We start from the raw sequence: 27,630 nt of genomic DNA, 5'->3' as shown, positions 1-27,630 counted from the left end.
TGGGGGCCTTGTTGGTAACCTGTGGATCTTTGGGCTCCTCATGGCAGCAGTAAGTTCCGGAAGAGGGTGATGTCTTGGATTGTATTTGCTTTATATGGACAGATCCCCAGCTGCTGCGCGGAGCTGGAGGGTGACTGGAGGGGAAGCAGGGAGCCCTGAGAGGAGGCAGGCGCTTTCGTTGGGTGAGAGGTGGTGGCAGCTTGGACCTCGGAGGTTGCCAGGGGGATAAAGAGAAGCATGGAGGCTGGAGGCCAAGGGGACAGACCCTACTGATGGGACAAGGTAGAGTGAGGACAGGGGAGAATCAAGACACCACCCAGGTGTCCAAGCCATTGAGCTGAGGAGGCTAGGGCAGGGATGCAGGAGAAAGGATGACCAGGGTCCCCTTTGGCTGGGCTGAGCAGCTACCATGGCCATTTAGATAGATAGTGCCTATGGCTGCGCAACACTGGATGTACCTAATGCCACTGAATTGTACACTTAAAAACTGGGTAAAATAGCAAGTATTATATGATACATATATTTTATCACCATAAAAAAATAGAGGAACACCTTAAATGTACACCAACCCAAACTAAATAAAATGAGAAACACACTTCTTCAGTCACACTAGCCACATGGCAAGGGCTCCAGAACACCATGCGGCTGGGGGTGATACTGTCATTGCAGAAAGTTCTACCAGGCAGCACTGGCCTGCTCTGGCTTCTTCCTTCTGCCCAGGTCTCACTCCTGGTGATGTTTCTAGAGGCTGCCCTGAAACCCCATAGAGGGTCCAGGATGACACCCAGGGGCCCATGTCACCTTTGTGCTGAACCCTAATGCTCAAGGTCCTGGCAGCAAGCAGGAGCCATTCAGAAGAGACGATTCAGAAGAGGTGTAATAACGAGGCTATTTGCAAAGGTGTGGTCAGGGTCGGGTACCTGACGGGGTGGTGCAGCACGCAGCGTGAGCAACAGTGGGGGGCTGTTGCCACATCCAGACGGAGGCTCCCAGAGAGATGGAGGGGCCGCCTGGTGGAGCTGGGGCCTTGGGTTGGGGGATGCAGGTGGAGACACCCCGTCTTCTCCTGCTCCTTCCTCCTGCTTCCTGCAGGTGCCCCCCACGCCCACCCCCGGCTGATTCTGTCAGAAGGCAGAGGGCCCAAGTGGAGCAACCTCCAGGGACACAGGGCAGGGTGGAGGGTGGCGGGGCTTATACCCAGGCCCACTTCGCTCCCTCTAACTCGCCTTCCCCCACTCACCCACTTGTCGCCCACAGGCCTCCATCAGCTCCTGGAAACCTCTGCCCCATTGACCACCAAGCCCCTCATCCCGAACTCTCCCCAGGAGATGAGGCCCCCGCCAGTCAGGAATCTCTGGTTGCCAGCAACAGAAACAACTGTAGTCGACTAAGCTAAAAGGAGATTTACTGGAAGGATCTCAAGGACTCTGTAGAATGGACAGGAAGGGTGGAGAGCCAGGGCGGGCTGCTCTTGTCCTGCAAGATTCATCTGCAATGCAAAGTGCAGCGTAAGAATGCCAGGTCTGGACCCCATGGACAGGGAAAGGGAGAAGACCCATGGTCAGTGCCCTGAAATCGCCCCCAAGGGGCAGAGCTCCATCCCCAAAAGAAAGGGGGATGGAAGCCAGATGGCCACAAAACTAACGAGCATCCTCTTCAAGATGTGACTGTTCATTTCACAGGAGAGACGGAGAGACGCGGGGGCGGGGGCCAGGATGGGGCATTGACCCACCCGGGCCAAGCAGGTGACACAGGTCACTTTTCCAGGGGCACCCCTAGTCAGGCGTGTGATGTGGGCTGGGCAGCAGAGGGGCTGTCCTTCCAGGTGGCAGCTGGTTCGCACCTCTTGAGCCCCGTGGAGTTCCCGGGGTTTCCCCCACCTCAGAAAGGGCCTGGGGGGCAGGGGTCATGGCCATGCTCAGGCCACTCCCTCAAGGGCAGACAGAAAGACAAACAGAGGCAGGCTCAGTCCAGACGTCTTTTATACACACACTTTATTCCTCCCAACCCCCAAGCTGCGGCCCCAGCCTCAGCGCTGCCCACAGCCTCCTCTTGAAGGGGCCTCCTCTCCTGGGGCTGGATCTCCAGAGGTGGGGTGGGGACGGGGGGAGCCCTAGCACAAGGTGGCTCCCCTGAGGCCTCAGCCCCCCAGAGAGGGGAGAGAGGAGGAAGAGGAATGTGGGGTTCAAATACTCAAGAAGCTACACAATAGAAGATGGAAGAAGCTCGCTCTAGGGAGGGGGCAGGGAGGAAGCAAGGCCAGATGTCACCCCCTAGAGACATCAGGACCCGGGGGAGAGGGGCAGGCCTGTAGAGAGAAGGATTTTGTGGGTGGAGGAGCCCAAGGATGGTCCCACCCTGGCCTGGACTCCTGAGCACAGGGCGAGGAGGCCTGAGGAACAATTCCCCAGGCGGACCGAGGCCTACAGCTTGGTGAGATCCAGCTTCAGCTTGTAGGGTGGGGGGCTGTCCCCAAAGGCGTGCGATGGGGGAGGGTACAGGGGCCAGTCTGGCTCTACCATGAAGCCTTTGTGCTGCTCCAGGGTCAGGGGCTGCAGGGGGAGGAAGGGGGGGCTCTGAGCCCGCACCCAGGCAAGGCTTCTTCCCACCCCTGATCTCAGGTCACCCTACTCGGGGTGAGTGTTTTTCCCCCCATTTCATAGGAGAGTGAAGAAACTTGCCCAGTGTCACATAGCAAGTCAGGGCTCCCTGCCTCCATGGGAGAGAGGGTGGCCCAATCCAGGACTACGGAGCCACTGTCCTCCCACCCCTCCCCCGGGGCCCTGCCCACCTGGAACTTGAGATGCTGGCCAGGTGCAGTCACCAGGGTAGAGCAGCTCAGCCACAGCATCACCAGCACGGAGAGGAAGAGGCAGCAGGCCAGGATCCAGCGAGGAAGCCCCGAGCGCCTGCCCCACCCAGCAGGTAAGTTCAGCGGCCCTAGTGGGATCAGAGAGACCCTCCTCTCCAGCCCCACCCCCGTCCCACTCCCAGGGTCCTGCCACCGACCGGGACATGCAACTGAGGAAGTCATTGTCTTGTAGCTCATCGGACTCCACCTTGGCCTTGCTGCTAGTCTTGACTCGGATCTTGGCCTTCCTCACCTTGTCCAAGGGACCTACAGGATCTGAGAGATGGGCCACTTCTCAGTGGCCTCCAGGCCTTCCACAAGAGCCAGAGCAACCATGGAGAGAAGAAAAAAGGCCAACACCTGGGGCAATAGAGCATGGAGTCGTGGAATAGATCAGAACCCTGGAGATGGACCACGGAACCCTGGAGACGAACTATGGAACCCTGGAGATGGACCAAGAAACCCTGGAGACGCACTACAGGACCCTGGAGATGGACTACAGAACCCTGGGAGATAGACCAGGAACCCAGGAGACAGATCAAGAAACCCTGGAGACGGACCAAGAAACCCTGGAGACGGACCATGGAACCCTGGGAGATGGACTATGGAACCCTGGGAGACAGACCAAGGAACCCTGGACACAGACCAGGGAACCCTGGGAGACGGACTGAGGAACCCTGGAAGACAGATGAAGGAACCCTGGGAGACGGACCAAGGACCCCTGGTTGATGGACCAAGGAACCCTGGAGTTGGACCAAGGAACCTCAGAGTTGGACCAAGGAAGCCTGGGAGACAAACCAAGGAATCCTGGGAAATAGACCAAGGAACCCTGGGAGATGGACCAAGGACTCCTAGTCAATGGACCAAGGAACCCTGGAGTTGGACCAAGGAAGCCTGGGAGACAGGCCAAGGAAGCCTGGGATATGAACCAAGGTACTCTGGGAGATGAACCAAGGAACTCTGGTTAATGGACCAAGGAACTCTGGTTGATGGACCATGGAACCCTGGGAGACGGACCAAGGAAGTTTGGGAGAAGGACCACAGAATACTGGGAGACCCAGGAACTCCAGGAGTTGAGAGAGAAATCCCAGTCCTGGAAGGTTCATTTGACAGGAGGACTCCTTATGACAGTGGAGCCACCCCTAGAAGGAGCAGTGGTCCTGGCTTGGACCTTACCTACGTGTACCTCCAAGGCCTCAGGGTGAGATCCCCGCCAGGTCACCTCTACTCGCTGCAGACGGGCCCCCTCGTGCCCTAGGGTCTCTACCACAGGCTGGGTCTAGGTCGGGAACAAGACAGCACAGAAAAGCCCTTATAAAGGCACCACTTGGCCCTGGGAAGCACCTCTCTGTGCCCCATGCAGGCTCCATCATCCCATGCCCAGCTGGCACTTAGTTCCCCTGGGGATAGGGAGAACACCCTCCCAAGGGGCTGTGGACTACGATGTCAGGGATGTTGTTCCCTGCTACTGTGGGCCCCTTGACGTATCTTGATCCTCCAGCTCCTGAAGTAAGAATGTAGGTGATCCACGCCAGGCCAGGAGAATCACAGGGATTGGCTGAGAGGTGGTCATTTGACCCAGCCAAGGCCAATCAGTTAGTCCCAACCTAGTTCAAACTCCAGAAAGGCCGTAATCTAGAGCCTTAAGCATCCACCCTGCTATCAGGAGGGAAGTGCTTGCCTGGGAATGAAGCCACTACAAAGGAAAGCAGAGTCAAGGGGTGAGGTGAGACACTGGATCCAGCTGTGCCTGAAGCTTACACATCAATGGACTTTGCATCCCATCAGCCAAGAACCAATGCCTCCCAACATCTTACCCCGACCACCCATCCACCACTCTGGTGTGGCCCCTGCCAAACTCCTCACCTGGAACACCACCACCTTCCCATTGTCAGTTTGCAGGTAGTATGTCCAAGTGGAGGAGACAAAGCCCTGGGCAGAGTTGACAAGGTCATTGCAGAGGGTGGAAAACAAGTCCAGGAGCGAGAGGGCCCCGCTTGGAGCTTCCAGGACTTTTCTCTGCAAAGGGGAGGCCCAAGGTACAGAAATGTCACCAAGGTAGGGCATTAACGAATGGGAGAGGAGCGGGGAGAATTCACTGTGATCAGAATTTACTAAGTGATTTGGGGCAACATGGCTTCATACAATGACCACAGACCTCAGTGCTGCATTTGGCTGGCTGTGTGCCCTTGGGAAGCGAATTGCCCTCTCTGAGCCCTAAAATAGGGATGATTCTCTTCCCTCATGGAGTTGCTATGAGATTTCAACTAGACAATAGTACAGCACAAGTGCCTAATATGTAGTAGCTGCTATTATTTAAAACGTCACCATCATCGTTAGGATTTTGACAGTGTCAGAAGAGAACTCGGAACAAGAAGGAACGATAGTGCAGTGGGCTTTTATGAACAGTGAAAGCCTGGAGGAGGTGGAGGAAAATAGGGGAAGGGGGGAAGAGCTTTCTGGGGGATCCCAGCCCCGGGATCTCCGGCTGTGAGGCTGGGTCCTGTGTTTTCCCCTAGTGCAGCGTTGCCTAGAGGCACTCAAGGACTATGGCGGGTGAGCAGTTATTTCTCTCAGGGGGGCGGGGGGCACTGTGTTTGTGCTTGGGAGGCTGCTCCTCCCTGAACCTCAGTTCTGAACTCTACAGATGACAGGTCATCACAAGGAAAGTGCTTAGACCAGCAGTTCCTGGCATGCAGTAGGTGCAGTAAAGTCAGCTCTGGGGCACTGAAGACGAGTAAGGTCGGGGGGGGGGGGTCACAAGCCCTGGGGGCACTGGCTTTAAATCCCACCTCTGCAGAGCCCGCCTGTGTGGCCTTGGGCAGCTGCTCCACGGGCATGAAATGGGAGTGGCACTGTCCCAGGTGCCTCCGGGTGGCATGAGAAATTTAGCACAGGCTGTGGTCAGGCCTGGACCAGGACAAATGCCTGATAAATGGTGGTTGCTTCCTGCCATTTACTCCCCAAAAGGTGGCAGGGGCAGGGGTGGCAGGAGGAGCACTTCCGACGACACAGAGATGACACTGAGGCTTGAGATGTGATACGGCTCAACAGAGGATACCCAGCAGGCCCGGAGCGCAACGGACGGATTCGGGGGCGCAGGGGGCAGGCGATGGGCCCAGGGCCACGGGTGGGAGGGCGCCCACCTTCTGCTCCTGCTCAGGCTCAGGCTCGGGGTTCTGGCTCCAGCAGCCCTCGCTGCAGGCCTGCTGCTCCGTCTCCTTCACATAGGCCTCCACGCAGGCTGTGGAAGGAGGAGGGGGTGACCAGGCGGCCCTGCCCTGCCCGGGTCTCCTCTCCCTCCCCTGACCCACCCAGCCAGCGCGCACCTGCTTCACACTCCACCTGGGTGGCGTTGGGCTTGGAGCTCCTGGCCACAAACCGGCAGATGGAGAAGAGGCGGCAGCCACGCTCACAAGCACTGATCAGGACGGCCCTGTCATACTCATGCGGGGACTCCGAGGGGTCCTCCTCCTCCTCCAGCTCCGCCTGGGAGTAGGATGCACAGTTCTCAGGCGGGAAGCACTCAGGGGGGGAGGCAGAAGATTTGCCTCCCCCTCCAAATCTGGGGAGATTGGGATGAGGTGGGGAGGCTAAGAATATTAGTAGGGGCTCTTAACTCTGAGGAGGAGAGAGGGAGAGGAGGCTTGAGAAGCGGCACGGATGCTGCAGGATGTTAGGTTTGGGCAATGGTCGGAAAACTGGGGAGGATGGAGGGAAATGCCACCCCCCACGCCAGGCTCCAGGGAGGAGGAGATTGAGGAGAATTCTCAGGCCTGAGGAAGGAGGGGGAGCTCAGAGGAGGAGGTGTTTGTCACCCTTGGGCCTGGGGAAACTGGGATTCGTCTTGCGGGGAGACGAGGGTGAGGCTATGAGTGGGGTCTGCTAAGCTACGTGGGAGGAAGGACGATGAGGAAGCCACAGGGGTGGAGGAGGAGGGGGAGGGGACGGTCAGGCCTGAGGGAGGGGGAGGTTGGGCGCCCCGAGGGTCCTTGCGCAGCAGAGTGCAGCCAGATCCCGCGAGGGGACATCAGGAGCCTCAGTCCCCGCCGCACCCTGGGGACGCCCCCCCCAACCCGGCATTCATCGGAGGAACCCGCATCCACAAATCCTACCTCATCGGAGGAAACCTCGACCCTTGGGCTCGCACCCATCGAAGGGACCCCAACCCTTCCCCCACAGGAGGGAGCCACCCTCATTTCCGACCCTTTCCCCCTGCGTGGAACCCCTGTCTCCCGTTCCCAACGGAGGGAACCGCATCCCCAGCCCCTCCCCCATCAGAGAGATCACTGGTCCTCCGGCTGGCGCCGCATGCGCTTCACCTGCGAGGGCTGCGAACCAGGGTAGCGGTCGCGGCACCGCAGCTGGCAGCTCTGCGTGTCCCCGAGCTGAGGGGCGAAGGGGTCGCGGGCGGGCGGCGCGGGGTTGGCGGGCGGAGGCTGCAGCAGCAGCAGCAGGAGCGGCATCAACGCGACCAAAGCCATGGCCGGGCCGGGCGCGAGGGGCGCGGGGGACGCCGGCTCCTGGCGGGCGTAGAGGATGCGGCGGCAGCGGCGGCGGCGGGGACCAGGTCGCTGACGTCACCCGAGCGAGGCAGCCTGGGAATGGGGGGCGGGGGAGCGGCGCTGCGGCACCGTGGAGATGCGGGCGGGGCGGGGCAGGTGGATAATGGGGCCGCCGTCTGTCCCATCGCAGTGGTGCCATGACACTTCCCTCTTGTCCGCGGGCGAGGAGATCTCAGCCAGATCTAGGGGCCAAAAGGAAACAAATAGGGTGATGAGGTGGGGGAGGGGGGTCTATTCGCCAGGGGGATCAGGGAGGGCCTCCAGGAGGAGGTGATGTTTGAGCTGGCCAAGCAGGGAGGGCAATAGAAGCAAGGGGAACAGCGAGGACCCTGAGGTGGGCAGGAGCTTGTTGGAAGAGGTGGTGGGAGGGCAGTAGGGCTGGAGCCCAGCCAGAGAGTGGAAATGGAGGGTCGTGAGGTTCGCACGTCTGCGTCACGAAAGTCCTTGGGAAGGTCTGTGGCATCCTCTCCTTTGATACCCAAGTCAGAGGGCAGGTAATTTGTGCGCAGTTCGCCTCCTTCAGGAAGCCCTCCCCGCCTGTCCGGGGCTCCCCGAGCCTCATCTCCCTCTGGCCCAGCCCTGATCCACAGACTTGGGGTATCCTGCCTCTGCCCCCCAAGACTGGGGTTCCCTCGACTCAGGCTGAGTGGGAGGGGACACAGAGGTGCAGATAGGGGTGAGGCGAGTGCTGCTAAAATTTCTCCTTCTCCTGGGAAAACTTGAGGCAACAGGGACACTTCTGGCTTCCAAAACTGCCACACTCCAAGGTGACAGACTGTAGCCCCTTGAATCTCCAGTTAGGAAGTCCCCCTAGCCTCCTCTCCGTCAGGCGTGGGAGTGGGGGCGCCCCTCTAAGCCAGAGTCCCCTGCAAAGATGTCCCCCTCTCGCTGGCGTGCCCCGCGCAGGTGCCTGCCCAGGCCGCGCCGCCGCCAGCGCATCTTGCATCGCTCCGCCCCTGCAGACCGGGCGACAGCCACGCGGGGTCGGCTGGTCAGAGGGCGCCGCAGGTTCCGGCGGAGGAGGAGGGGACCCGGGGGGGCCTGGCGTACCCCCTTCCCGGGCCGGCCGCCGCTCTTTCATCTCCGCGGCCTCCGCCGGCCCCCACGTGGCTTAATCAGGCGCGGCTGTGCCTGGAGGACCCCGAACATCTGGATCCCGGCGCAGACCCTCCCCCGCCCCGCCCCGCCCTCCCGGGCTAGGCCGCCGCGACCCTGTGGCGAGGCCTCCCGCCCGCCGTTTGCGCGAGTGCGAGGGAACCCCGCGTCTAATCCACCGCGTGCCAGGCCTGCGCCTTGGGAAACAGCCATTGGTTATAACCAATACTGTCCCCCATTTCACAGGTGGGAAACTCAGGCCCCCTCGGCTGAGCCAGAATTCAAGCCCACACATGCCGATGCCGGATCCCCGCGCGCTTAAGCCTTCCACAGTTACTGTCCTTCGTTCACGCCAAGCAAAACACTCCCCAGGGATTTTCTTGCGACAGCCCTATAAGGAAGCACTGGTAGCGTTGTCCAACTTACAGGTGAGGAAACTGAGGTTCGGGGTGGCAAAGAGAGCCGGCTCAGGTGACGAGCTAGAGAAGCATAGAGAGGCGGGCCGACTCCTGCGAAGGCTGGCGGTGGGGGCGTCGGGCATTAGAGGAATCGCTTAAGGCGCAAAAGGAAGGAAGGACATCCCGCGCCCTTTTGCGGAACGGGAAACTGAGGCCCGAGAGGTTGGGCCGCTAGCCTAGGTCGCTGGAGAGAAGGAGTGAGAGGGTTTGATTGCCGCCCACCCACCCCCCTTTCCGCTCCATGAGGCCGCTAGGGGTGGGAGCGGAAGGAGGACTTGACCCCAGCCCCCCAGGTGAGCCCCCGCGCCCCTCCTGCCGTTCCCGAGGGAGCAGGTCCAGGTGAGGGGCGGGAGGGCCGGCGGGCTGCCGGGGTCGGGTTTCAGGAAATCCGCCGACATTCCTTCGGGGCTTAAGAGGGAAAGTTGACTCGGCGCCGCCCCTCGCCCCCCCTCCACTTCCTACCCCCCGGGGCGGCCCGGACGGGGGCGGCAGGCTCGGGGCGCTGCGGCCGGCCTGGGTGTGAATCAGCGGCGGGCCCGGCGTCCGGGAAGCGGCAGCGGAGGTCAGGGCGGCCATCGGACAAGCGCCCTTTGTCCCTTGCCGCCCTCACCACGACCCCACTGACCCCCACCCCCAAGCTGGGTACAGGCTGGGGAGGAGGCACGGCACCCTGGCGCCGGCGCTTGCTGACCGTGAGGGGGAGGGGCAAGGAGCACAGTTGTGTGTCACCCCCCCCCCCAACACAACTGGGCCTCCTGGAACCTGGACGTCCGGGGTTCTGCAGGGTGCAGAGGTGCAGGGAACCTAGGTCTCGGTGGCTCGGTGCAACTGGCCCTGACCCGGACTTAGGCAGCTGGGCACTTCTGAGACCCCACCTCCAGTACCTATGGGGGCTGAATTTTTTAAGTACAGAAGGCAGAAAGCTTGGGACCTGGGCATCCCAGGTCCCCAGGCTCAGCCTCCAGGGTGGAAATGACAAAGCCCCACCTTCTCCCGTGCACAGGTCCTGAAACTGGGTTCTGCTGCCAACAGCCCCATGTACCGGCCAGACCCTCACTGTCTCCAGTTCCCAGGAATACTGGCCCAGGGCACAAGGCAGCTACTACCATCCTGAGGGGCCATGAGCTCGGGGTCTCCGCATGCTTGAGGCAGCTCTGTGCCCTCCTCACTCCCACTGACTCTGTGTCCCCACGGACCCCTGAAGGTGCTGTTACCACTGCCTCCCACTGCCCCCCTCCCCGCCCCCCTGCGCCTGCTGCCCTGTCAGTGCTCTGGAATTACGCAGGGAGCTGGGGCTGGAGCGTCTCCCACCAACCTAGTCCTTAGGCGCAGAGCGTGAAAGACTGAGGAGGAGCCGCTCCCCCAGCACAAGTGGGGCCCTCCCTCCATCTGCCCCCTTGGTACATTCCCAGCCACCTTCAAGGACTTCGGTCAATATTTGCCATAAGTTCCTTCAACGCTGGTTACCCTTCCTGCGCAAAGAGGTGGTGCGACCGGAGAGGAAGGGGTTAAGCCACTGGGAGCTCCTGGGGCAGGGAAGGGTACACTTTGGGGTCAAATCTCTTTCTTTAAAGTCAAAGGTATGGGGTAAAGGTCACTCAGAGAACAGAGGGCACACTCAAGGGCTGGGCAGAACTGGGAAATCCAAATGATCCATACCCTTCTATGGATAAGGACCAGAGAGGGGTGGCTACCGGCTTGAGTCACACAGCATGTCTGGGGCATGGGCCTCGTTGGGACCCCAGGCAGGATGATTCGCTGGGACTGTTTTGTTGATATTTGGGGGGACTGAGAATTCTCCATCCTTTCTTTTACAAATGTTCATTGAGCTCTTCTCCTGCGGCCCTCACTGGGCCCAGCACTGGGTCCTAATGGCTCTCAGAGTGCTTGCTGTCTAAAGAAAATTAGTAGCAAAAGAAAGATGACGTTGGAAGAGCTGTGTTACAAAGGCAATTTTAAAAAGTGAAAGGGTTAGAGGATGCATGAGAAGGGTGGGGGAGTCCTCCGAGAAGGTGACACGACCTGTGACCTGATGGAAGAGAAGGTGCAAACGGGGGGGGGGGGGGGGCAGATCTGAGGGAACTGCCTCTCTGCAGAGGGAACAGCAAATGTGCAAAGACCCAGCGATAGTAACAAGTCTGATGTGTTTGAGGAAAGGGGGCTGCAGTGGCTGGAGCGGTGAGGGAAGGAGGGGGCGCAGAGAAGACCCGCTTTGCTTCTTTTAAAAGCTCCCTCTGCCTGCTGTGCAGACAAGGGCAGGAGCCCTGTCACGGAAGCCCAGGAGGAGGCCGGTGGCCTCCCGGGGGGAGGTGGTGAGGCCTGGACCCAGCTGGGGCGGGGAGAAGGGGTCAGAATCGCAGAATGAGGATGTGTTTTGGAATCAGAGCCAACAGAATTTGCTGATGGATTGGACGTGGGGGATGAGCGAGGGAGACAGATATCACATGTGCCTCCAGGTCTCCGGGCCTGAGCACCTGGGTGGATGGTGGAGCCTCTTCCCCAGACTGGGGAGTGACTGGGGGAAGAGAAGAGATTGGGGGGAAAAATATCAAGATTTTGCTCCAGAAGGCTGAAGTTCTCCAGGAGGGAGTCAGACGTTGCGAGGCAGGGGTGGTGGGGGAGGATGGCACATAACCTGGAAACACACTTCTGGCCAAGAACTGCCACCTCAACTTAACCCTCTGGACCACCTGGCAGCTGGGACTATGGCCTTATTTTTCAGAGGTGACAAACTGAGGCCTGGGGACCACCTCTGCTCCAAAGAACACACCCCCAGTGCCCAGGGCTATGCTAAGCACTTAGACTGTGGAGCCGTCTGCTGCACTGAATCTTCCCACAGAAGCCCTAGCTGGCTCCGCTGTGCGGGAAGGAAACCGACCCAGAGGCCTGCTCGGCCCTGGTGAAGTTGCACACCCCTCCAGGGCTTTACTCTCCCCTCACAAACTCATCTGTAGTCCAGACTAGCCGGAGGTGCGCAGAGACCCCAGGATCCGGTCCTTCAAGCTGCTTTTCTGACCGTCTCGGGTGTGTGTTAGGGACCCAAGTAGCAGCGATGGAGGGTAGCCTGGAGCAAAGGAGGTGGGCATTCCTGAGGCCCCTCAGCCACTTTCCCCCTTGGCTGGTTAGGGACACAGAGGGAGGGGCAGTTCTCTAAGGGAATCTCTGGAAGGAGGAGTTAGAGCCCTTCCTCTCTCAGGGCTGGCGGCGAGGGGCAGGGCTGGGACTCAAACTGCAGGGCAGAAGGCGCCCCGGAACTCTCATTTCAGGCCCCCTCCACCTCAGCCTGGGAGGCCAGGCGTCCTTTTATCGCGGGCGCCTGAATCGGGTGGGGGCCCGAGAGGAGGGAGATGAAGCGTCCGGGCCGGGAGGGGTCCCGAAAGCCAAGCAGTGGCCAAAAATAATAACATGGAGAAGGATCCCTGCGCAAGAAAAGGAAGATAAACTATGCGTCGCTCGGGGCAGCCGGCGTTACCTGGAGTCGGCGGGCGGCGGCCGCCGGAGCAATTACTCACTGCGTGGCGCACCCCACCCGCGGGCCGCTGAGCGGATTTTTCCGTGGGGGGGTGTCAGTGAGTGCGGAGGGGGGCCTCCTTACCGCTCTCCTGAGAATCCCTCCTGCCCGCGTATGGGACCTGCGCAGGCCCCCGTCTCCGCTCCCACGAGGGCTCATTTCTCCCAGTCGGCCCACGCGAGAGCTCCCTCCTGAGGCCCCCGAGCGCCCCCGAAGAACCTCAGCCCCGTCCCGCTCGAAGAGGACAGCTGAGGCAGGGCGAGGGCCTGGGGACTCCGTGCCTTCCAGCTTTTTCTCCGTCTTTCCCTCCAGCAAAGCCTGGGGCTGAGGCTGCGCAAGGAGGACCGAGGAGAGGCGGGATGAAGTGGGAGGGGGAGAGCTGGGTTGAGACCCGGGGGACCCGCGCGCCCAGGGCGTGGGGCAGGAGCGGGGGGGGGCGACTTTCAGGTCCCTGGGGAGAAAGGGGGGCTGGAGATGGGAGCAGGCGGGGCTCAGGGACCGCTCAGTGGGGGGGGCGGGGGGGGCGGGGCCAGAGCTGGGGTGGGGGCCGAGACCGAGGATTTGGCGGGGAGGAGTGGGCCAGGGCTGGGGGCCGCAGGGAACACTGAAGGGGCACAGAGCAGAGGTACAGGGAAGTGGGCGGGGGTATGGACAAGGGATTGGGGGCTCCGGGTCCCAGATTGGGGCTGGGGAACCTGGAGCTGGCGGGGTTGGAAAAGGAGGTCTCAGGTCGGTAGGGGTTGAGTGGGGGGGTTCTGGGCCGCGGGACAGGGAGCACGCGGTGCGCGGCGGGGCGGAGGCCGGACGGGTGGGGCCGCGGTGCCCGCGGGCGGGCGGGCGGCGGGGAGGCCGGTGCGGGGCCTGCCGCCCCCCCCCCCGCCCCCTGTCCCGGGCCGGGCCGGGCCGGGGGCGGGACCGGGCGGGGCCAGCAGCGCATTAGCGCCTTGTCAATTCGGCTGCTCAGACTTGCTCCAGCCTCCGCGTCCGCGCCCAGCGACGTGCGGGCTGCCTGGCCCGCGCCCTCCCGCACCCGACCCGCGCCCTGAGCCGCCGCCGCCGCCGCCCGCTGCGCGACCCCGGCAGCGCCGGCCCCATGCCCGCCGGCCGCCCGGGCCCCGCCGCCCAATCCGCGCGGCGGCCGCCGCCGCCGCTGCCCCTACTGCTGCTCTGCGTCCTCGGGGCGCCGCGAGCCGGATCAGGAGCCGGTGAGTACCGGCGCCCTGCTCTCCCCTTCCCTCATGGGCTGAAAGCTTGCGCCCCAGGGGCAGCCGCGGGGGGAGGGGGCGCAGGCGCCACCTGGACGGCCCGGGAACAAAGGAAGGCGCCCCCGGCGCGGCCCTCGGGGCACCCTCACCTGCAGGGCGCACGACGCCGCAGTCCCCGGGCCGAGGGTCCGGCTTTCGCTCCCGAGGCCTTCTTACCTGGGCCGCCGGGCCGAGGACGCCCGGTCCGGGGCGGCCTGGAACCCTCTGCACGCTGGGACGAGGCGGGCGCACGCGACAGCGTCCGAGGACTCGGAGTTGCGGAGACCGTAGGGCACCGCTCTCGGGCGGGGGCGCACGCAGTAGGCGCGCTGGGTGCCGGCCCCGAGCGGGCCCCCCCGGGTGGAGGGATGAGCCCCGCGAGGAAGGCGGGGCGGGAGGGGGGCCGCTCTGGCCGCCTGGCGCGCGGCCCGGGGTCCCCGGGGACGCGCCTCTCCGCGGGCCGGCGCCGCCGCCCTCCCCCGGCGGGACCCCGCGCGGGGGTCCTCGGAGTCCCCGCCACCGGCAACGCTCCGAACCGTTCCGGGCCACGCCGCGCTGGGCTGGAAGCCTCCAGCGAGACAAATCTTTGTGAGAGAGTGGGTGAGAGGGAGACGGAGCAGGAGCCAGCGAGTCCGGGCACCGCGGGGCCCAGCCGTGAGTGGGGGGAGCTCACTGGGAACCCACAGCTCGGCAGGCCGGGACCCCTGCCCTCTCGGGAGGTCCGGGCCTCCGGCACTTTCCGGCCCCCCACCCGATGCACACCCCCGCCAGCACACCGTCTCCACATCCAGACCCGCTCTGGGACACACCCAGAGACACACAAAGACTCACACTGGCTTGTGGCCCGTCACCCTCACCCTCAGACTTGCGCACACTGCATCCCAGATGCACATTCGCACACCATCAAGGCACACACACACATTCCATCCCTAACACACATACACTCGTGGTCACACACTCAATCGGAGGGGGAAGCAACCCAGGGGCATGCACGCAGGCACAGCATGCCCGGAACATCCACAGTCCCTCCATGCACCCTGTCCAGGTGCACAGGTCACCTGGGCGGGCACACACTATGCCCCAGGCCAACCTGCACTGCACGGAGCTGGTGCAGGCTCCTGCGATGCTCCTCCAGAAAGGGCAGGGTCCGGGCACCCCCTGGGGGCACTTGCCAAAAGCCCAGCATGCCCGACGCGCCTGGGCAGGTGAGGGGCTGTGCCGGGCCCTCCCAGGTTCCTGACAGCTCTGCCAGGCTGTGGGTAGTGCCTGTGAATGCCACTGTTAGTGATGCTTTGTTTCCCAGCCTGTAGAGCAGCAGGCGAAGGTAGTGGGGGGGCGATTGCTGTGCGTGTGTTTTTTCCTTTAAGGGGGAAGAAATTAAATAAGATTCTCACACCTCCGCAATATGTTTCTACTTATGGTGTGTCTTAGCACCTGACCAGCAGGCGAGTGGGTCGTAAAGTGTCTGCAGGTACCAGCGGGACAGGAGATGGGGACCCTCATGAGGACCCCAGGATGGAGGCCACCCTCCTCCTTGCCTGTAGAGAATCTCACACTTTTCCCTTTTAAAACACATGGTGTCCTTTTAATAACGGCGGTGGCTCCAGATTGGGAAGCGGGGAGGAAAAAACTTTTAAAGGCCCCAGCTCTGCGGGAAAGGCAGGAGGCAGGGAGTGAAGGGGGGGAGGGTTGTCTACAAGCCTGGCCAGGGATCTGCTTCTAGGAGGCCCCCCAAACCAGGCCAAGGGTTCCCCCAACCTCAGTGGGCTGCTGCTTCTCCTGGCCTGGAATGTTTGCACCCCGGTTTCAGGCTCCTGGGCCCATTGTTTGGGGAGGCCTGGAGGGAGTGTGGAGCCAGCCGGACCCCCAGGGTAGGGAGCAGCTGTAATCCTCAGCGTCCCAGGCAGGCCCTCTGGCCCTCGTGATCTCTCGCACTCATCTCCCCAGCAGGTAGAACGGCCATTCCTCCCACTCTGTGGAGGAGGAAACTGAGAACAGGACAGGGGAAGCCACTGGTCCAGGTGCTCCAGCTGGGATCGGCACCCACGTCCCGGGAGGAGAAGGCTTCCTTCTGACCTTTCCTGCTGGAGCTGGAGGGGGGACTGGCCTGTCCAGGCCCGCCTGGCCTTGCCTTCTCGCCCCGTCCCCCGCCCGGCCCCGGGAGGGCAGCTGCAGCTGCTGGCAGGCAGGCCACGCCATCCCAGGCCAGGCGGGTGTGGCCAAGGGGCAGTGCCCCCCAGCCAGGACCCCCCAGAGAGTCCCTTCCTGGCCAGGCTGTAGCAGTGGGTAGGGGGGCAGGAGGGGCATGACCCATCCCCGGAGGGTTGAGTGGTCCTGGGGTCTGGGCACCCCTGGCAGTGCCTCCCACCCTGCTGGGGGGGCCCAGGCAGGAAGCGGTGGGTGGGCCTGGGCAGAGACGCTGGCACGCCCGAGTTCATGCCGAAGGAATTCCGAATTAGCGGGCGGCTGGCTGCCTGGGACCTCCGGGGCGGCCCCCTGGCCCCCCGCCCCCCGCCGCCCCCGCCTCCTCGGCTCTGGCCCGCTCATCCGGCTCCTTCGCACGGACGTTGAGACCTCCAGCGAGCCCTGGGCCAAGCCCCAACGCAACTGCGATCCCAGGCTCCAGCAAGACATGGCCCTCAAGCCAAGTTTGCCCCGGAAAATCGTCAAGGCCGGCCCCAGGAACCGTGTCCACCCCACCTCACCCATCTAGGGAAGTGAGGGCCGGCACAAGGCCACCGCTAGCATTCAAGGGGCCTCCCAAGGGGCCAGGATGACCCTGTCCTTGGCTGCCATCTCAGGGAAGCTGGGCTGCCCTCGCCCCCTGCCCCCATGCAGTCCCTCTTTACAGCTGCCTGGGGATCCTTTTAAAATGTAAATCCCTCCCCTGTTCAGAACCCTGCAATAACTCCTCCCTGCACATCAGACCCTTGCCAACCTCCCAGACCTTATCTCATACCTGCCCCAGGACCTTTGCACTTGCTGCTCCCACTGCCTGGACACTCTCTCCTAGATATTTTCATGGCTATTTCTTTCATTTTATTCGTCTCAGCTCAGATGCCACCTCCTCAGACAGGCCTCCTAGGCCATTGAGCTACCACCACTGACTTGTGCTTTCCTTTCTCTCTCATTTATTCTCTTAGATATTTATTTCTTTTTTTCCTGCTGCTCCCTTGGATTCAAGGCCCACAAGGGCAAGAATCTAGATACAAAGGGTGTCTTGGTCAGCATTGTGCCCCCAGCTCCTGGCAGACTGTAGGTGCTCCGTGTGAATGAATTAATGAGCGAAGGAGTGCCTGAGTCCCACACCGCTCTTGGTGGAGGGAGAGACCCCTTCCCAGAGGCTCAGAGAAGTAGGATGACTGGACCAGGCTTCCACAGTGAGATGGGGGCCTTCGAACCCAGGTCAGCCTGGCTGAGAGGTCCCACAGCGTTGTCCTTGAGGCAACATTTGCGTTCCTTTCAAACAACTCCACATGGCTGATACCATGACATCCACTTCCCAGATGGGGAGACAGACTCAGAGAGGCCGTCATGGGCTTAAACTGTGCATCCCCTCCCCCTTCTCTGAGGCTTGGTTTCTCCTTGGCTTAAAAAACAGGCTCCTCTCAGGCTCTGCTGTCCAGAAGGGGAAGCCCTGGGCTGCCTCAGCAGCAGGCAGGTGGGAGGGTGTCATCATGGCAAGCCCAAGGCCCCTGTGCCCAACACCCCACTCGCACACAACCCCGCTCAGGATGCCACGTCCCACCTGACCTTCACCATGGCCCCGAGGACCGCGAGCTTTCCTGTTCTCGTTTTGCAGATCAGGAAAACTGAGTGGAGGGAAAGCTCAATGAGGCCAAGTCCCTTGGGATGGGGCTGGGGGCCTAGAGCTCGCCACAGCCACCCTCAGTTCCAGTGGCTGCGCAGAACAGAACTTTGGAGACTGACAAATCTGGGTTTAAATAGTGTGTCCTTCTCTCACTCAGTGACCTTAGGACTTGATCTCTTAGAGCCTCGGTTTTTTCATCTGTAAAATGAGCAGGATTCTAGTAGGGACGAGGGCAGCTCTTTTTAGAAGCATCTCTCCTCACAGAGACACCTGCTACGTGTGAGGTTCTGGGGGTATCAGAGAAAGAACTCACAATCTGTTATTTCTAATTGCCAAAAATAAAGTGAAATGAAAAACAAAGAAAAAAGCAGAGTGTAGTGGTGGTTGGAACTGTGTGCAAAGCACGAGTGGCTTGGATCTGAGTGGGCGTTTATGCCTGCGGTTTGTAACCACTCAGAGAGCCTTGAGCAAGGCAGTGATGAAGTGACTTGGAAGGACCAGTGTTGTGGAATCAGACAGTCCTGGGGCTGAATCTCAGCTTTGCCACTAACCTTGGGCAGTTAATCGAGCCTCAGTTTCCTTATTTGTAAGTGGGGGGGGGCATTAATAAGCAGCTCCTGTGCAGGACTGCCATGAGTCCTGGAGATCCCAGCATGGTGGGAGGCTCAGGGTGGCTCCAGCCCAGGCCTGACAGGCGCTCCTTTCTGACCCCAGACACGGCTGTGATCAGCCCCCAGGACCCCACGCTCCTCATCGGCTCCTCCCTGCAGGCCACGTGCTCAGTGCACGGGGACCCGCCAGGGGCCACTGCCGAGGGCCTCTACTGGACCCTGAACGGGCGCCGCCTGCCCCGCGAGCTCTCCCGAGTGCTCAACGCCTCCACTCTGGCCCTTGCCCTGGCCAACCTCAACGGATCCAGGCAGCAGTCGGGGGACAACCTCGTGTGCCACGCCCGTGACGGCAGCATCCTGGCCGGCTCCTGCCTCTATGTTGGCCGTAAGTGGGCCCCTAGGATGCCCAGGGGTAGCTCTTGGGAGCACAGGGGCATGAATCATGGGCCCCCTGGCCTGGGGCTGAATGGTGGACACGCTGGCTCAGGCTGAGAGGTACAGGCTGCTGTGGAGGAATGAGCGCCTGGAGCCCACCCATCCTCAAGAGAGCCGTGCAGACAGTTCCGCCAACAGCCACTCTGCCCACCCTATGTCCACTCCGAGGTGGGGGCCTGGCTGGCGGCCAGGAGCTCCTGTACCTGTCCACAGCCAGTCCAGACCCTCAGCCCCCTGCACCCCCTTCCTCAGTGCCCCCAGAGAAACCCTTCAACATCAGCTGCTGGTCCAAGAACATGAAGGACCTGACATGCCGCTGGACGCCGGGGGCCCAAGGGGAAACCTTCCTTCACACCAACTATTCCCTCAAGTACAAGCTGAGGTTCGTGGTAGCCCTCGGGTGACGTGTGTTCCAGCCTGGCTCTGTGGCCTTGACAAAGCCAGCCCTCTCTAAGTCCCGGTGTCCAGTCTGCACTCTGGGGCTGCCGTGGGGATGTCTGGGGGCCCAAAGGGACCCTCACGTGTCCTCGCCCCCTCCCTCCCGCCCCTGCAGGTGGTACGGGCAGGACAACACATGTGAGGAGTACCACACGGTGGGACCTCACTCCTGCCACATTCCCAAGGACCTGGCTCTCTTTACCCCCTACGAGATCTGGGTAGAGGCCACCAACCGGCTGGGCTCAGCCCGCTCCGATGTGCTCACACTGGACATCCTGGATGTGGGTGAGGACCGCCCCGAGGGCCAGCCTGGCTCATCAGGGATCCTGCCTGCTCTCAGCCCAGCTGTGCTTGCTGCTCTGGGTCCTACCCTGCTGGCTGGGACAGGGAGGAGCTAGGCATCCACCCATTTGTCCCCAGCCCCCTGAAGCAGCCAGTATACCCCCACTCTGCGGAGAACACCTGGCCTGGCCGCCTCCCCCTCGGCAGCCCAGGTGTGCGGGAGGGGGCCCCAGGGAGCTGGGAGGGGGCGCCCAGGTCGGGAGGCGCCCCAGGAAGCAGCGGCCTGGAGCTGGGGGGGTGCAGGCGGGAGGCAGGAAGTGGATGATCTGCGAGCAGAATTGGGCCTAATCTAATTAGGGTGTTTCTCAGCCCCAAGCAAGCCTGTGCCTTAACCCTTTCGGCCCCTCACCAAGGCCTCAGGGGGAGAGGCCAACCCTCCCTGCTGCCCACAGGGCTCCCAGCAGGATCCCCGGAAGGCTGGTCGTCACCCCCCAGCCTGCTGCCTGCCTTGTTTCTGTAAGTCCTAAGGCTGCCGCGGACACGTTCTAAGCCTCAGTCGTCCCTCTGCCCCCAGCAAGGCTGCCGTATTGAGGACCTCCGGAAAGTAGGAGGGAGCCGGAGGCAGGCCGCAGGGGGTCAAGGAGAGTTCCCCGGGGCATCTGGCAGCCTGACCGCCCCCCTCGCCTCCAGGGCATGATAGTAACAGCCCCGTGGCCTGGCGGCATCTGCTGTCACACAGCTCCCTGCAGGGAGGGGTAGGTTCTGACATTACAGAGGATAATGGTGATAACAGCCTTTATTAACTGAGTGCTTCTAGGAGCTGAGTGGTTCCCGAATATGATCGAATGTCATCCACCCATCCTGAGGTGGGAGGGGGCAAACAGAGGCAGGTGCCGCCTAAGCCACATGCTCTGGGATTTGAACCCAGACATGGGCCAACCAGGTCTGAGGACAGCCCGCTGACTAAGCCCTGCCCCGCCCCTCAGTGACCACCGACCCCCCGCCCGACGTGCACGTGAGCCGTGTCGGGGGCCTGGAGGACCAGCTGAGCGTGCGCTGGGTGTCACCGCCTGCCCTCAAGGACTTCCTCTTCCAAGCCAAGTACCAGATCCGCTACCGGGTGGAGGACAGCGTGGATTGGAAGGTGCCCGCCCCCTCCCCCTCCCCCACCCCGACCCCGCCCGACCTCTGACTCTGCCCCTGCCGCCCAGGTGGTGGACGACGTGAGCAACCAGACCTCGTGCCGCCTGGCCGGCCTGAAGCCCGGGACAGTCTACTTCGTGCAAGTGCGCTGTAACCCCTTCGGCATCTATGGCTCCAAGAAGGCAGGGATCTGGAGCGAGTGGAGCCACCCCACGGCCGCCTCCACCCCCCGCAGCGGTGAGGACCCCGACAGGGCTGGGTGGTGTGGGGACCAGCCCCAAACAGCCCGGGCTTCTGTTTCCTTGTTTCCTCCCAGAGAGCAGAGGGCTCAAATTGGTGGCCCCAGGGGCGGAAAATGGCCCCTGGATCTATTTTCTCTGGTCTGTCATTTGAAAAAAAAAAGTTTGATCTACTTGCAGACACTTAAAAACAGGACGTTTTAACACAAATATCCTAGATTCCCTAGAAAAATTGTCTAGAAAATCTAACAGCATATAGCCAGCATCAGCCCCATCAGCAAAGACCACGCCTTAATTCAGGGCTCTCACTCTAGTTGCCTCGTCCCCACCTAGCTCGTTTCACCCACCTCTACCACTCCCCAGCCCCTAAGGGCAAGTGAGGTTGAGACCCCTACTTCTGAGGCCAATTGGCTGCCAGCTCTCCCTCTGATGGGCCTCAGTTTCCCCTTCTGATCAAGGTAGGCAGATGGGGATGATCAGGGGCCTGGGTCTGACTCCCCTTGTGGTCTGGGGTTTCTCTAAGACCATGGACCTCTGTTCTCTGCCTTGCGAAATGGTGTGAAATCTGTTGCCTGAAATGTCTGGCCTCAGCTTCCCCATCTGGAACATGGGGATGACAGTCATGCCTGCTCAGGCGGTTGTGAGGGTTAGATGAGGGAACCCACGGAAAGTGCCATCATGGTGGGCACCACCTAAGTGTTTGCAGGTAGCAGTTTTGAGGCTCTCATCCCCTGCTCCCCCCATGGTTTCACCCCAAAGGAGGCCCCCTTTTCTCAGGTGAGGACCCTGTGGCCCCAGGAGGTTCAGCCAGCCCACAAGGTCACACAGGGATCTGAACTCAGTTCACTGGAACTCCAGGCCCACGCTCATGGGATGACGGGGAAACCGAGGCCCAGAGAGGGACCCAGAGCCAGGGAGGGGCAGAGCCGGGCTCTAGCCAGCTCCCGAGCCCCCAGCTCGGGCCCCTCCAGGTTTGGGGGTAGGCGGGAGCTAGCACCGGGGAGGGGCCTGAGCTTTGGCCCCTGTTCGTGCCCAGCACCTGCGATTCTTGCACAGGAGCCAGCAGGCGGCTGCGTCCATCGGGGAGGCTGAGGAGGCCGGGGGAGGCCGGCAGGGGCGGTGGGGGCTGTGCCAGGGCCTGTCAGCGGGTCCCCGGTGTTATTTATGAAGTGAGGCCGATGTCCTTATCCGCCGGCCTGCTTGGGGCTGGCTGCGGACCGTGGCTGGACCCACAGGCCAGCCTCCCATCTGGTCCTCCTGGCCCACTCCTGATCCCACCGGCTCGTGCTCTCAGGCCTGTCCTGTGGACTGTCCCCTTCCTTCAGTGTCTCCTCACACTTTCCTCTCTTTGTCTCTCTGTCACTCTCTTCCTATGTCTTTCTGTCTTTCTGCCTTTCTTGGTTTTTGTGTCTCTCCACCCCCAGGGTCTCTGGCTGCCCTGCTCCTGCCCTGTCTCCATCTTGCCCTTTTTTTCGATCTCTTGTCCCTCTGCATCTCCTTGGTTGCCCTCCATCGCTTCACCCTCCCTGCATCTCTCTTGTCCCCATCTCTCAATCTCTGCCTCTCTCTATCCAGCTTTCTCTCCTCAGCGTCTCTCTCCCTTTCTCTGACCCCTGCTCTGTCTCTGCGTCTCACCCCTCCAGCCCTGGCCTCTCTCCTTCGCCCCCCTCCCTTCCACTCACACCTGGCTCAGGCCACAGGAATCGGGTTCCTGGAGGAGATGTGGAGGAGGAGCCCCTTTCTTCTCCTACCCTCCATCTCTTCGGGGGCGCAGCTGGGCTGCTATGCTGGGCCGTGGAGAGGACCTCGTCCCAGAGAAACGTGGAGGGAGGTGCCCGAGGGGAATGCGGTCCCCCCCCCCCCCGCCCCCGCCCGACGCCGGGGAACCTCCCTCTCCTGCCCGCGCGCGCCCTCTGCCGGGCGCGCACTGACGCTGCCGCTCCGCCCCCCATCAGAGCGCCCGGGCCCGGGCGGCGGGGCGTGCGAGCCGCGGGGCGGCGAGCCGAGCTCGGGGCCGGTGCGGCGCGAGCTCAAGCAGTTTCTGGGCTGGCTCAAGAAGCACGCATACTGCTCGAACCTCAGCTTCCGCCTCTACGACCAGTGGCGAGCGTGGATGCAGAAATCGCACAAGACCCGCAACCAGGTAGGAAGGAGGGACCGGCGGGAGAGGGCTGGAGGGGCGGGGGCAGGGAGGAAAACGGGAAGGGGAGGGAGGTCCGCAGCCCCCGGACACTGCCTCCTTCCTTCCAAGCACAGGACGAGCGGATCCTGCCCACGGGCAGACGCGGCGCGGCGAGAGGTAACGGGGCCCAGGTGGGCAGGCAGGCAGGGAGGGAGACCGGGGCCCCTTCAGGTGGCCACAGGCCGTGCCCCGCCCCCCCAAGACCTCAGTCTTAGAGTTGTTGAGATGGAATCCCCTCCTCCATCTCTTATTTATCAACATTTACCCGACACCTGCTGTGTGCCTGGCCCTGTGGCCTTCAGCCTAGTAAGAGCGTCTGACACCCTGAAAGTGTCCAAAGTGGAATGTCATCCTCAGATGAATGGACATACTCTCCCCGGTTAGCATGTATGAGCGCCTACTGCATGCTGGCCCTGTGCCAAGCGCTTTACCTGCAGGACACCCCCTGGGATGGATAGGTATTCTTACTTCTCAGATGGGGGAAACCAAGGCCCAGGGATGGGCAGTACCCTACCCAAGGCCACCCAGCTTAAAGTGGCATGGCCAGGACCTGAACTAGTGCCTCAACTGCTCTGTGGTGCTGGCACCTCCCAGACTTCCCGCTTAGCCTGGCTTCCCTTCTACCCGCAGGTCCTGCCAGATAAGCTGTAGGAGCTGGGGCCACCCTCCCTGCCTCATGGAGACCTGGGGGCTGCACCCAGACTGGGGGTCACCTCTGTACCCTCACCTCAGGGCACCCAAGCACCCTCAGCAGCAGCTGGGGTGGGTGCCCTGGTTCCGAGGGCCACGACAGCTCTGGCCTCCATGTGAGGCCACCCTTGGGTGCACCCTAGTGATGGTGGGCTGATTTGCCCAGAACCCTGGCCAGGGCTGGGGGTAAAATGGAGTTATTACTTCCCCCTACCCAGGACCCCTCCAGAGTCTTTTTAAATAAATGAGCTATTTAGGTGCCCTGATTGTGAAGGTGAGTTTGGGGCTGGAGTGGGAGCAGTAGGGTTTTGGGGAGGCATGAGGAATCTTAATGATCCTTTGGGATTGCAATCTTTACCTCCCAGAATTTCAGACTCTTTCTCTCCACGCTCTGAAATATCTGGTTCTAAACTCCTTGGATGGTGTGATTCAAAACACCCGAGTTTCTACAGATCAGGAGGAGGGTAGAGTCGTCCACCTGCCATCCCTGTCCCTGTGGGGCCCCCTGCCCAGGCACACCCCCTCCAGCACCCCAGGACAGAGACAGTGGAACGGCTCTAGAGAAAAGGTTCTTTATTCTGGGAGGCACGGTGAACTCAAGGAAGGTCAGCAGCTCAGCAGGGTGCAACCCTAGCCAGCTGGCAGTCAGGGCTGGGCTGGGCGCCATCCGTCCCATTTCCCATGCTCCGTGTGTCCCTGGGAAGCCACCGTCACTCCGAAGATTCCGCATCAAACTTAAGGTCTTGAAGAACCTCACTGATTGCCTCCATGGTTTTAATTACCCTACAAGAGCGGATAGGAACTATAAATAAAACCCAGATGGGGCGAATTAGCCGGCGCTGTGCAGCTCTGAGAGAGCTGTGGCAAGCTCCGGGCCCTCCTGCCCACTGCCAGTCCCCCAGGCAGCGCTAGTGGCTGGGGGAACAATTTGGGTGCCTAGGAGGAGGGGTGGTCCCATAGGTCAAAGTGGGTGGAGAGAAAAGGCCATCTTGGGTGGGTGGGTGCCATCAGGAGGGTGTGCAGCGTGACGATGGCAGAGGTCAAGTGGGTGTGCATGTGTGTGTGCTTGGGGAGCTGAGGGCAGGAATGTGCAAGCGTGTGCCCCATGGGGCCTGGGAGACTGTGTCCAAGCTCCTAGTCCAGCCATGTGAGCAGGACTGGCATGTGTGAGGTGTGCATCTGTGTCCTGGAAATACACAGCGAGTCTGGTGTGAGATTGCAGGGTGTGTGCACTGGGGGAGCCTGTGCTGTAGGCCTAGGAGCCACCAGGTGAGGACTCTGACGTGCACTCCGTAAGGGTTGCGCGCAGGTCCAGAGGGTCGGCTGGGTCTAACCGTGCCAGGCCTGGGCCACAGCTAGTTAGGGGGCACAGTGCCCGAGGGGGCATGTGCAAATGTAGCATGGCCAGCCCCTGGGAGGCAGCGCTCACTTCATCTTCAGCTGATGCATCTGTAGGGGATCCTCCTGCCCCGTCAGCTCTGGCGCCCCCATCAGCTGCAGCAGGGCCACCTGAGGGGGATGGGCAGCAGGGAAAATGTCACCGCGGGTAGAGGACCACCGCCGCCCTCCCACACAGATCAGGAAGACACTGAAGCACCCAGAAAGGCAGCGCAGGGGGAGTGGGGCCACGGCAGGGAGTCTAGAAGGGCTTCGCACGGAAGGAGGCTGGGATTGAGAGGAGCTTCTGAGGAGGAGGGGAGCGTGGGCGGGCCTTAGACTGGCGCAAAGAGCGCCGTGGGCGTGGCCTCACGCGGCCTTGGCCTGGGAATAGTAGTGTATCTCGGTCAGGATTGGCTGTGTAGGACAGGCCCAGAACCTAGGCTGGGATCTCGGGTTACTTGAGATGGGACGTGGTCTGGAAATCCACGCCCCTCAATCTGCAGGGGGTTGAGGACCATTCCTCAGGCTTCGGGAAGAGCCAGAGGTGGAAGAAGCGTTGCAGGGGCTGGGTCTGGGCATCCTGGGATAGCGTTGAGGCTGGGGGCGGGGCCTGGGACTAAACAAAACCTGGATCAAAGTAGCGGGGACAGTAGAGGAGAGACAGGAGAATCTCAAGTGAAACTTTAGTGAAGGATTGAGGTGGGGTCTGGGGCGCCGGGGGCGTGGGATTGGGAGGCTGGAGCCTGGCCCCTCCGCCAAGGGGCGCACAGTGGCCCATAGTTGGAGACACAAGTCACGGAGGAAGGGACAGCGGCTGGGGGCGGGGCCTCACCGTGGCCAGGCGCGTCTCCTCCAGCTGCTGCAGACTGCGCACGTGGCCCGCGAGCAGTGGCTGCGCTCGGCGCCCGGCCAGTTCGGCTTCCACCGCCAGCACCTCCCGCGAGGCAGCGGCGAAGGCCTGGGTCACCTCGTGCACGGTGCTCCGGTAGCGCGGGAAATCGTAGGGCGGGCCGCTGTGCAGATACTGACGGTGGCCTCTGCGGCAGGTGGGGGTCCTGAGGCTACGCCCCCAGGCCCTGCACCCGCATCGACCACCTGAAAGCTCCCCGGGGAAGTGTCCCTGGAGCCCAGAGTGTGGAGGACGTTCTCTGACTGCCGCAGGGGAACCCGAGACAAACCCACCTCTGCGCTTGGGGAAGGGAGAGACGCCACACGGAGTGGGACGTCGGGAAGTGGGGACGCGCCCTGGGTCCCTGCGAGCAAAAGCAAAGATCTGCTCCCCCCGCAAACCCCACCTCACCTCTGACAACGCAGCCACACGGGGACCCAGCTCCGCCCCTGGGCACGCCCACCCCCGGAGTGGGCCGGGGGCTGAACCCTGCGACCCCTGCCCATCCCTGCGCCCGCACTCACTCCTCCAGCCGGCGGAAGGCCTGTGCGCGCTCAGCCTGCAGTTGGTGGATGCGCTGCACCAGCGCCCGGATCGGGGCATCTTTCTACGAGGCAGGAGTCATGGCTGGGGCATGAAGCCGGCGCCCCCGGGCCTGCACCGCCCGGCCCACGCCTGTTCCCCCTCGGGCCCGAGCTCACCCACGGCCACGCCGGCTCCTCGCGCTCTGAGACTCCGGCGGCCGCCGCAGCACCGGGCACAGCAGGCAGAGCGGACTGTGCCGCGGCCTCGGCGGCGATCATGACTGCGCAGCCCCGGCCCCGCCCGGGAGCAGGTTGCTCTACTGCACCAGGCGCCCTCTGCAGGCCCGGAGGTCTCTGGCCCCCAGCCTGTGGCCAACCTGTCCGGAAACCTGGAGACTCAGAGACCCCGGGTAAGAACAGGGAACGAAGGAAGACTAGGGCCTTCTCAGGTCTGATACCCTCCACCCACCCCACCCCTCTGCTTGTTCCCCTCTAGCATCTGCCTTATGTCTTGTCTGTCTTTGAACGTATCGTTCTGTATACAGCAAGACTGTCCTTGTCTGTAGGTTTGTTTCTGTATACCTATAGCAACACCCGACGTCATCTCCTCCGCACATCCCTTCCCCACTCTAATGAAGAGAACGAAGCCAGAAGTGACATGTCATTTAACGCCACCAGTTTGTGACAAGAGCGGGATTTGAACGAAGGTTCTGAGGTCGTGGGAAGCCAGCCAGCTTTGTTGAGTAGATTCCTCAGCACGTTCTCTGCGAACTGCTCCTCGGGAGGGAGCCAGAGGAGGGCTGCACAAAGGCCCTGAGGTGGGAGCCCAGCGCACTGCTGAAACCAGCAGGGCCTCACATTAAGTGCAGAGAAGACCTCGGAGCTCTCCGTTGGAGACACACCACCTAGCTTGAGCTTCAGGAAGCTTCCTCTTCCAGGGGGGATGTGGGGAAGACCAGAAAGATGGTGGTGGCCTGGCCTGAGGAGGCAGTGGACAGGGATGAAATCAAGTTAACTGAGGCATGGGGTGCCAGACCCTTTCGCTGGCACTTCTGATCTCAGCTGTTCTCAGCATGACTGTCCAGGCCTGGGTCATCACCCACACTAAGCTGCAGTCATCTCAAGACAAAAGCACGGCCTTGCCAGGGGCAGTCCAGGGCACCATAAGCCTCAGCTGACGTGCAGGAGCATCACTCCAAGTTCCATACACACTAAGGCCTGCCCTGCCCAGAGCGCCAGCACTGGATTTCGGTGGGGCTCAGGGGCCCCTATGGGTCAGTCC

The 27,630-nt window shown here is 61.9% G+C and overlaps 3 protein-coding genes across 11 annotated transcripts; 1 reads left to right on the top strand and 2 right to left on the bottom strand.

The window, feature by feature from the left end:
* Positions 1 to 1,977: 1,977 nt before the first annotated feature.
* TMEM59L (transmembrane protein 59 like) lies at positions 1,978 to 14,039 on the bottom strand. Of its 5 annotated transcripts, none has more exons than XM_023625511.2 (10): positions 13,902 to 14,039; positions 7,174 to 7,598; positions 6,181 to 6,340; positions 5,998 to 6,095; positions 4,718 to 4,870; positions 4,533 to 4,547; positions 4,028 to 4,130; positions 3,010 to 3,127; positions 2,792 to 2,909; positions 1,978 to 2,552 (listed from the first exon to the last, which is right to left on the bottom strand). In XM_023625511.2, exons 2-10 carry the CDS (start codon positions 7,333 to 7,335, stop codon positions 2,424 to 2,426), a joined length of 1,056 nt encoding a protein of 351 aa, XP_023481279.1. In that variant the 5' UTR covers positions 7,336 to 7,598; positions 13,902 to 14,039; the 3' UTR covers positions 1,978 to 2,423. The 5 variants fall into 5 exon arrangements, with proteins under 5 accessions (XP_023481279.1, XP_070102780.1, XP_070102779.1 ...); XM_070246679.1 differs by lacking the exon at positions 13,902 to 14,039 and adding an exon at positions 12,565 to 12,799; XM_070246678.1 differs by lacking the exon at positions 13,902 to 14,039 and adding an exon at positions 8,938 to 9,292.
* On the top strand, positions 13,448 to 23,816 carry CRLF1 (cytokine receptor like factor 1). Of its 5 annotated transcripts, none has more exons than XM_023625508.2 (9): positions 13,448 to 13,685; positions 18,250 to 18,531; positions 18,834 to 18,963; positions 19,135 to 19,304; positions 20,288 to 20,445; positions 20,513 to 20,681; positions 22,639 to 22,826; positions 22,940 to 22,982; positions 23,496 to 23,816. In XM_023625508.2, the coding sequence occupies exons 1-9, from the start codon at positions 13,574 to 13,576 to the stop codon at positions 23,507 to 23,509; spliced, it is 1,266 nt and encodes a 421-aa protein (XP_023481276.1). In that variant the 5' UTR covers positions 13,448 to 13,573; the 3' UTR covers positions 23,510 to 23,816. The 5 variants fall into 5 exon arrangements, with proteins under 5 accessions (XP_023481276.1, XP_023481275.1, XP_023481273.1 ...); XM_023625507.2 differs by having other exon boundaries at positions 13,450 to 13,685; positions 22,935 to 22,982; XM_023625505.2 differs by having other exon boundaries at positions 13,450 to 13,685; positions 22,935 to 22,996.
* A 297-nt stretch (positions 23,817 to 24,113) lies between these two features.
* Positions 24,114 to 26,900, bottom strand: REX1BD (required for excision 1-B domain containing). Its single transcript, XM_001503343.5, has 5 exons — positions 26,526 to 26,900; positions 26,349 to 26,431; positions 25,768 to 25,972; positions 24,985 to 25,064; positions 24,114 to 24,338 (listed from the first exon to the last, which is right to left on the bottom strand). The coding sequence occupies exons 1-5, from the start codon at positions 26,625 to 26,627 to the stop codon at positions 24,266 to 24,268; spliced, it is 543 nt and encodes a 180-aa protein (XP_001503393.1). The 5' UTR covers positions 26,628 to 26,900; the 3' UTR covers positions 24,114 to 24,265.
* Positions 26,901 to 27,630: the final 730 nt, after the last annotated feature.

Source organism: Equus caballus, chromosome 21 (assembly GCF_041296265.1).
Source record: "Equus caballus isolate H_3958 breed thoroughbred chromosome 21, TB-T2T, whole genome shotgun sequence".
In the NCBI taxonomy this organism is placed as follows: Eukaryota; Metazoa; Chordata; class Mammalia; order Perissodactyla; family Equidae; genus Equus; species Equus caballus.
The sequence above is the reverse complement of the archived record's forward strand: the minus strand, read 5'-3'. Positions and strand labels throughout refer to the sequence as shown.

Excerpts from the sequence above, each read along its gene's own strand:
- CRLF1 (XM_023625505.2), top strand. The coding sequence starts at position 13,574 with ATGCCCGCCGGCCGCCCGGGCCCCGCCGCCCAATCCGCGCGGCGGCCG. Across the intron at positions 20,682-22,638 it reads CGCCTCCACCCCCCGCAGCG|AGCGCCCGGGCCCGGGCGGC; the intron begins GTGAGGACCCCG and ends GCCCCCCATCAG. Across the intron at positions 22,827-22,934 it reads CGCACAAGACCCGCAACCAG|CACAGGACGAGCGGATCCTG; the intron begins GTAGGAAGGAGG and ends CTTCCTTCCAAG.
- TMEM59L (XM_023625511.2), bottom strand. The coding sequence starts at position 7,335 with ATGGCTTTGGTCGCGTTGATGCCGCTCCTGCTGCTGCTGCTGCAGCCT. Across the intron at positions 6,096-6,180 it reads CCAGGTGGAGTGTGAAGCAG|CCTGCGTGGAGGCCTATGTG; the intron begins GTGCGCGCTGGC and ends CTCCTTCCACAG. Across the intron at positions 4,871-5,997 it reads AGCCTGAGCAGGAGCAGAAG|AGAAAAGTCCTGGAAGCTCC; the intron begins GTGGGCGCCCTC and ends TCCCCTTTGCAG.
- REX1BD (XM_001503343.5), bottom strand. The coding sequence starts at position 26,627 with ATGATCGCCGCCGAGGCCGCGGCACAGTCCGCTCTGCCTGCTGTGCCC. Across the intron at positions 25,065-25,767 it reads AGGAGACGCGCCTGGCCACG|GTGGCCCTGCTGCAGCTGAT; the intron begins GTGAGGCCCCGC and ends CATCCCCCTCAG. Across the intron at positions 24,339-24,984 it reads ATGCATCAGCTGAAGATGAA|GGTAATTAAAACCATGGAGG; the intron begins GTGAGCGCTGCC and ends CCGCTCTTGTAG.